General features: G+C 41.9%; 1 protein-coding gene across 1 annotated transcript in view; it reads left to right on the top strand.

Moving 5' to 3' along the window:
* POPDC1 (popeye domain cAMP effector 1) overlaps window positions 1-7,802 on the top strand; it is a 48,117-nt gene that overhangs the window by 1,537 nt on the left and 38,778 nt on the right. Inside the window, exons 2-3 of the mRNA XM_006156946.3 lie at window positions 2,888-3,012; window positions 6,543-6,730. Coding sequence (XP_006157008.1) covers window positions 2,888-3,012; window positions 6,543-6,730 — 313 coding nt within the window. The remainder of the gene's footprint in view (window positions 1-2,887; window positions 3,013-6,542; window positions 6,731-7,802) is intronic.

Here is a 7,802-nt window from a genome sequence, read left to right as displayed (position 1 = left end):
TGCGTTCGCCAGACAGACAGAGAGAGACATAGAGACAGAAAGCGAGAAATCACCCCCCAGGGGGGATGGTCACGCCGCAATCCCTTCTCCTCCATTCTCCTCTCGGGATCTTGGGCACGCACGCACACGCGCCCGGCGTGAGTTTTAAGCCACCGGGTCCGGGATGCGAGCCACAGTCGACTACGTGGGAGTCCAGCGACATAGCCATTATGCCAATTGCTGGTCCCCCTAGTGATTCTTGATTAATTACTCTGTCTGTGATTATCTCCCGGATTACCCACTTACTTGGGTGCATGTTTGAGCACCTGTAATGTATCAAAGAGTGAGGAAAGTGGTCTCCATCCTTGAGAAGGACACCGGTGGGGGCTGTGAGGGGAACAGATGGGCAGTCACTGCAGGACAGGTCAGGGGCTGTGAAGCGGTATGTACCCAGTACCTGGGGGAGTGGAGAAGGTGACAGGGGCTCAGTAGGGAGGCAGAAGAAGAGCCTATTGAGGGGAAGGTACAGGAACCGGCTTCAGGAGATAAACAGCATTTCTCTGAGTGTGAGTGTGAGAGTCTGCAGGCAAAGGGCATAGAACAGAAGGAAATTTGCGTATTGGAGTGAATGCAGAGTAGCTCGTTGTGCCTAAAATGTATGAAAAATGACAAGAAGAGGCCGAAAGGATACCTAGAAGGCAGCTTATAGAACTCTGTGATTGTGTGACCTCTGAGTAAGGTGGGAATTGCTGAAGAAGCTGGGTGTTGAATGAAAAAATAACCTATTAAAAATAATTTTATTTAAGTTTTTGCTATAGAGCGCAACTCAACAGAGAGAGACAAGGTGGGAGAAGGTGAGAAATCACACCCTAAGGAATGGCCATGCTGCAGTCCCTTCTCTTCCATTCTCCTCTCAGGATTTTGGGCACACACGCACATAATCCCAGCATGATTTTTAAGCTTTTGGGTCCAGGATTCGAACCGTGGAGTCAGTCATATGAGGTCCAGGTACCTTAACCTTCACACCACTTGCTGGCCCAAAGCAGAAATTTTAATTTTTCTTTTTTTTAATTTTTTATTTATTTATTTTTTTTTAGTTTTTGCTATAGGGTATATATGCTCACCAGAGAAATCACCCCTCCAGGAGGGATGAGCATACAACACGCCCTTCTCCTCAAGCCTCCTCTGGAGTTTCTGGTCATGCATGCACATGCACATACCTCTCATGATTTTCAAGCTGCTGGTTCCAGGACTATGGTCCATGTAGGAACTGTGTAGACAGTCAAGTAGGATCCAGCACCTTAACCTCCATGCCACCTCCCAGCCCTCCCGGCCCAAATCAAGTTTTAATTTTAAGACAGTTTTGGAGATAGAATGGACCAAAAAGATCATCTAGTCCAACGCTTTGTTCTCTAAGTGAATAAAGTAAGGCCTAGATATATAAAATGAGCAATCCAAAATTCAGACAAGGAAACTGGCCAAACCAGCGCTATAATTCAGTATTTCTGGATTTCCCCAGTCCACAGTCCTTCCATTATATTAACCTGTATCCTTTAAGTTACAGCATTTTAAGTTGTGTGAATATTTGTTATGAAATACTATTTAAATTTTTACATCTTGGGCTTTATTCAGATACCCCAAGTTATTCTGATGGAATAAAAAATTGCAAATGAGTAACTTTAAAGTAGGAGTTTAGCTTTTGTGTGTGTGTATGTATCAAAACATTTGTATCATAGTGATCATTTTAAATTTTTAATTAAAAAAAAATCTACTCTTCTACTATAGAAGTAATCAAAAGAAACTGAGGCTGTTTTATATAAGGAAAGAGTTGATAAGAAAAAAACAGGATGAATCTTAGAGATGAATGGATAATCTCCAAGTGAGTATTCAGATAGCTAAAAATCTTTGATAAAATATTTCAGCTCACTAATAATCACAGAAATGTAAAATAAAATTTGCAATTCATTAGTATCAAATTAAGAGGTTTCAGGACCAGCAGATGTATAATAGTTACGTTGTTGGACTCCCATGTAGTTGACCTTGGTTCACATCCCAGACCCGGTGACGTAAAACTCACACCAGTGTGTGTGTGTGTGTGTGTGTGTGTGTGTGTGTGTACCCAAGATCCCAAGAGAAGAATTGGAGGAGATGGGATTATGGTGTGGCCATCCCCCCCCCCCAGGGGGGTTGATTTTTCTCTTTCTCACACACTTGTACTATAGCAAACATTAAAAAAAAAAAAAAAAACTTTTGGATTTTTTCCAGAAATTTTATAGTATTGACAACTTGGTATTCCCAGCTAATAGGACTGAGAATTTGTACAAACCTTTTAGGAAACAATTGTTTGATATCATCAAAAATAATAAATTTCCCTTGATTCAATTTCAGGTAATTAAGCCTAAGTAAACAGTTACAAGCACAGATTTTTTTATGTATGCAGTTCTATTTTTTTCACTTACCAACAGTCATACCCAGAAAATCTTGTCTGTCCAGCACTAGGTGGATGGTTAAATTACAGCTTAATTAATTACAGCCATTAAAACCTGCACTTACAAAGAGTTTTAATGAAGTGAGCTAATCACTGCAATACGTTAAAAAGTAGATTTTAAAAACTACATCTACAATAGATTGTCCACCTATACTGCATGAAAACTATACAGCAGTATTATAAATATCAACCGTGACTTCTTTAAATAGAACAGATTTTTTTTTTCCCCTCCGTTAAAAGATAGTCTCAGTACAAATTTTCTGCAGCAAGCACGTGTTCTTGTTTTTCTTTGACACTGAAAATGACGTTTGGCTTAGCAATTTCTAAAATATGTTTAATTTGTGTGTGGAGGATAGCCAATGTATGGAGCCCCCTGCTGAAGCTGCCCTGCTGTCTAACTCGGTCACTGTTCTTCCACAGGATGTACCCTTTACATCGTCTGGGCCACTCTCTACCGATGTGCCTTGGATATCATGATCTGGAACTCTGTGTTTTTGACTGTCAACATTTTGCATCTTTTCTACCTTTTGTACAAGAAAAGACCGGTAATAACTAAAATTAAGTAATAGGGAAGTGATTTTAAAGCTAAAGCTTTTAAAGTACTTTGTTCAGATTTGAAAATGAGCATTTAACATCTTTAGTCTCTTGTGGTTTTGGGTTTTTTTTTTTTTTTTTTTTTTGGTCTGAAGATTAGCCTTTCTGTTTATGTATCAAATTGAAACATTTGAGTACTAGGGAATTTGTTCTATACATGAGTTTTTGAAACGTTTAATCATAAAACATGATAGCAATGAGGGCATGCCAGAACACCAATAATATTCTGTACAACAGTGTAAATATATAACGGTATAATAGACTGTAACAAAACGGAAACAATGTCTCTTAAAACTTCTGCTTTAAATAAAGGAACAGGTCACTTTGCTCACCTTTCATTGGCCAAAGCAAGTGACACAGCGAAGCTTGACAATGTAGGGGATGAAGTAGGGTTGATGCATGGTTGCTTTTAAAGAAGAGAAGGATTAAGAGGGCATCATGAGGGCCACTGGGTGGTGTGGTGGTTGGGGACGCTGGACTCCTGTGTGCCTGGCTGCGTTTCGGGTCCCGGACCTGGAGGCTTGCTTTCTTTCTCTCTCTCTCTCTCTCTTTCTCGCTCTCGCTCTCTCTCGCCCTGTCCCTCTCTGGTCAATTAAAATAAAATAAAGATAACATTTAATAAAATAATTATTTAAGAAAAAACACAATAGAGGGCATCATGAGAGGCCAGCAAGTGGCGTGGTGGTTAAAGTGCTGGACTTGGTAGCCAGCAGGTGGCATGGTGGCTGACCTTGGTTCGAGTCCTGGACCTGGCAGCTTACTTTCTCGCTTTCTCTCTCATTCTTTTTTCTTCTCTGGTCAAATTAAAATAAAGTAATAAATCTGTAAAGTTAAATAAAATCATTCTTTAAAAAAAATGAAGTCCTGGACTCCCACATGGGTGACTGCTGTCTGAGTTCCTGACTTGGCAGATTGAAACTTACGCTGGACCCATGTGTGTGTGTGCATGCCCAAAATCCTGAGAGGAGAATGGAGGAGATGGCATGGCCATCCCCCCAAGGGGTGATTTCTTGGTTTCTTCTCTCTCTCTCTCTCTCTCTCTCTCATGCTCTCTCTCAAATGCGCTCTCTCTGTCACCATCAATGAGTGCACATGTCTTATGGCAAAAACTGAAAGAAGAAAAAAAGAGGGCATCATGGAGAGAGTGAAATTTGAGCCGAGATTTGAAGGAAGAGCTGATTATGAATGTGTCTGTAGATTTTTCTAGATAATATACTCATTACTGTGCCACCGTGGTTAGTGTGCATGTGAGAAATGGGACATGTTTGTGAATAAATTATTTTTTATTTAAAATTTCTTTCTTTATTTGCTAGAGGACATGGCTGCTCACCAGAGAGAGACAGAGACACAGAGGGAAAGGGAGAAAGCACCCTCTAATCTGGCGTGGTCGTGGCACAGTCCTTTCTCCATTTCTCCAACCTGTCAGGATTTGGGGCACACGTGCACATGTGCCTGGTGTGCTCATCAAGCAGCTGGGTCCAGGATTCAAACTGTGCAGTTGGCCATGTGGGGTCCAGCTCTCAACTGCCAGGCCACACCCAGTTGGTCCATGAATCAGCTATTTTATATACACGTTATAAGGCCTCTAGAGGGGAGAAGGTGGACAATAGTGATGAGGATTAGAGTTCCTGAGTATCAGAACTTTTTGTAACCCTAGGAGCCAGCAGGTGGCGTGGTGGTTAAGGCACTAGACACTTCCACATGACTGATCACTGTTCCGGTCCTGGACCTGGTTGTTTGCTTTCTCACTTTTCCTCTCCCTATGTGTCTCTCTGATCAAATTAAAATAAGTGAATGAATAAATAAAATCGAATAAATAATTTTTTGAGAGATTTTTCGCTATAGGGCGCGTGCTCGCCAGACAGACAAAGAGAGACATAGAGATAGAAAGCGAGAAATCACCCCCCAGGGGGGATGGTCACGCCGCAATCCCTTCTCCTCCATTCTCCTCTCGGGATCTTGGGCACGCAAGCACACATGCCCGGCGTGAGTTTTAAACCACCGGGTCTGGGATGCGAACCGCGGTCGACTACGTGGGAGTCCAGCGATATAGCCATTACGCTAACTGCTCGTTCCCTAAAAAGAACTTATTTCAATCCTAAACATAGGGTTCAGAAATTGCGAATGTGATTGTAGCACCAGATAGGCAAATCATTTAATATCAGTGTTTTGTTTCTTTTTAGACTATAAATCTACTTTTTTGAAAAGCAGAAATGCTGGTGCTCCATCAGAATGAAGCAGTAGGACAAGTAGAAGCATTGCAGATACAGAGTGAAGTAGCCTTGAATCTTCCTCATGCTCTAGACCACAGGCTGCACAGTGTCTGCCAGGGACTTCAGCATGGCACTATTACACTAAAACTTCTTAGTTTTTGTCATGGGGTGCATGCACTTGTCAGAGAGAGACAAAGACAGAGGGAGGGAAAGTGAGAAATCACCCCCAAGGTGGATGGCCACATCACAATCCCTTCGTCTCAAACGTCACAGCCAGCTATGTAGGATCCAGTTCCTTGACGTCCACACTCCATCTGCTGACCTACACCATAACTTTTTTTTACATACTGTTCTTTCACTTTACTTAAGAATACAAAAATATGAAGCAATGATTGTAGGCCTGGATATTTGTTTTCCTATGTTGGTGCATGAAATAGTAAATACATGAAGATAAAATGTTTTCTGTAATATTTTTATAAACATTTTCCACATTGATTCCTATCTCTCTCTCTCTCTCTCTCTTTTGGCTGTAAATATAAAAGTTATTGTAATTTCTGTCTGTGAAACAAGCGTTTTCACAGAAAAGGTTTTCTGTTATTTATAGAAGGTGCTAAGATTAGGAAGGTGAACGTGGGACGATGTTTGAGACCTGAACAGTTGCTTCATAGCTCATAAGATGAGATGTGGTCTGTAGTGCAGATCTTCCCCTTAGGCTCTCACAGTGCAGTTTAACTGCAAAAGTGCCCTTTCAGCTTTAAAGTAGAAACTTATTTCAGTGCTGACTCTCGAGTAAGGTCCCGCTGGCCCCAGTAAGAAGGATGATGGTGTGTGTTGCAGACTCGTTTCTTGTCAGAGCCATATTGAGACCACAGAAGGCAGTGTTCTGGGTGTCTGTGTTAACACAGCGTCTACCCACTGCTCCCTTTTTTTTTTTTTTTTTTTTTGAAGCCCCATGAGTAGAGTTTTTTTTTTGTTTTTTTGTTTTTTGGGTTTTTTTTTTTGGAGAGGTTTTTGCTATAGGACACGTGCGCTCGCAGACAGAGAGACATATAGAGACAGAAAGCGAGAAATCACTCCCCAGAGGGGATGGTCACGCTGCAGTCCCTTCTCCTCCATTCTCCTCTTGGGATCTTGGGCACGTATGCACACGTGCCCGGCGTGAGTTTAAGCCACCAGGTCCAGGATGCGAACCGCGGTTGACTACATGGGAGTCCAGCGACATAGCCATTACGCTAACTGCTGGTTCCCTGCCCACTGCTACCTTTCAGGTCAAGATTGAGAAGGAACTCCATGGCATCTACCGGCGATTGTTTGAACCACTCCGTGTGCCTCCTGACTTGTTCAGAAGATTAACTGGACAGTTTTGCATGATCCAGACCTTGAAAAAGGGCCAGACGTATGCTGCAGAGGATAAAACCTCCGTCGATGACCGTCTCAGTATTCTCCTGAAGGGAAAGTAAGTGCCCTCTGGAAATGGAAATTTCTGCATTGCCTTGGCTATTTTCATGGTTTCTGAGAAGACCAATGGAAGGAAACATTTCTAACTAATGGAGGAAGCAGTCGGAATTTGTGGTCGGTGAAATTTCACTTTACAACTGCACTTGGGGACATTATAGAGCAGTGTGTTAAAGCGAGGTAGAGTTCACTGCTTGTTCTAAATCTTGTCAGTGCCAGGATTTTCAATTCTGAATATTTTTCACTGGTTTTGTTCTGTTATTTATAGTTGGAGTCAATATTAAAGAAGGTTTAAGTCAGGCATTAAAAGTCAAGGGTCTCATGCAGACTTCAGAGGTGATTTATTTATTTTTTAAATATCACAAAAAATAACTTCTGGGAAGAGGGTCAGCACATGTAGTGCTGGCATTTTAAAAATTTTTAGCATTCAATTTATTTTATTCTTTTAATTCCATTTTATTATTTTTTTAAACATTCGATCACTATACATCATTTGGCTTGTAAAGAAAATTTAAGTAAAGATAATTATTAAGGAGCACTGCTTCACCCCTCAGAAGTCTCCTACTTTGAATAATTAATTGTGTGGTCAGTCCGGCTGTAAGAACAGTGATAACCATCAGAAAGCACATGTCTGGAGTCTCGAGCTGTAGCTGGCTGCCGAGCGTTCGCGCCCCGGTATCTTCAGTGCTCGAGGCTGCCATCAATGTTGCTGGAGTTCCTCAAGACTCATCTGTGCCACCCGCCCGCCACACACTCTGCCATTGTAAGCCGCCATCATGGTGAAGCTCGCTAAGACTGGTAAAAATCAAGATGACCCCCCAAAATGGCTCCTCCTCCAAAGGAGGTAGAAGAAGACAGTGAAGATGAGGAAATGTCAGAAGATAAAGAAATGACAGCAGTGGAAAAGAGGTTACCATCCCTCAGAAAAAAGGTAAAAAGGCTGCCACAACTCCAGCAAAGAAGGTGGTAGTTTCTCCAACAAAAAAGGTTGTAGTTGCCACACCTGCCAAGAAAGCAGCAGTCACCCCAGGCACAAAGGCAGCTGCCATACCATCCAAGAAGACCACTACTCC

Source organism: Tupaia chinensis, unplaced genomic scaffold (assembly GCF_000334495.1).
Source record: "Tupaia chinensis unplaced genomic scaffold, TupChi_1.0 Scaffold000527_1, whole genome shotgun sequence".
Lineage (NCBI taxonomy): Eukaryota > Metazoa > Chordata > Mammalia > Scandentia > Tupaiidae > Tupaia > Tupaia belangeri.
The sequence above is the reverse complement of the archived record's forward strand: the minus strand, read 5'-3'. Positions and strand labels throughout refer to the sequence as shown.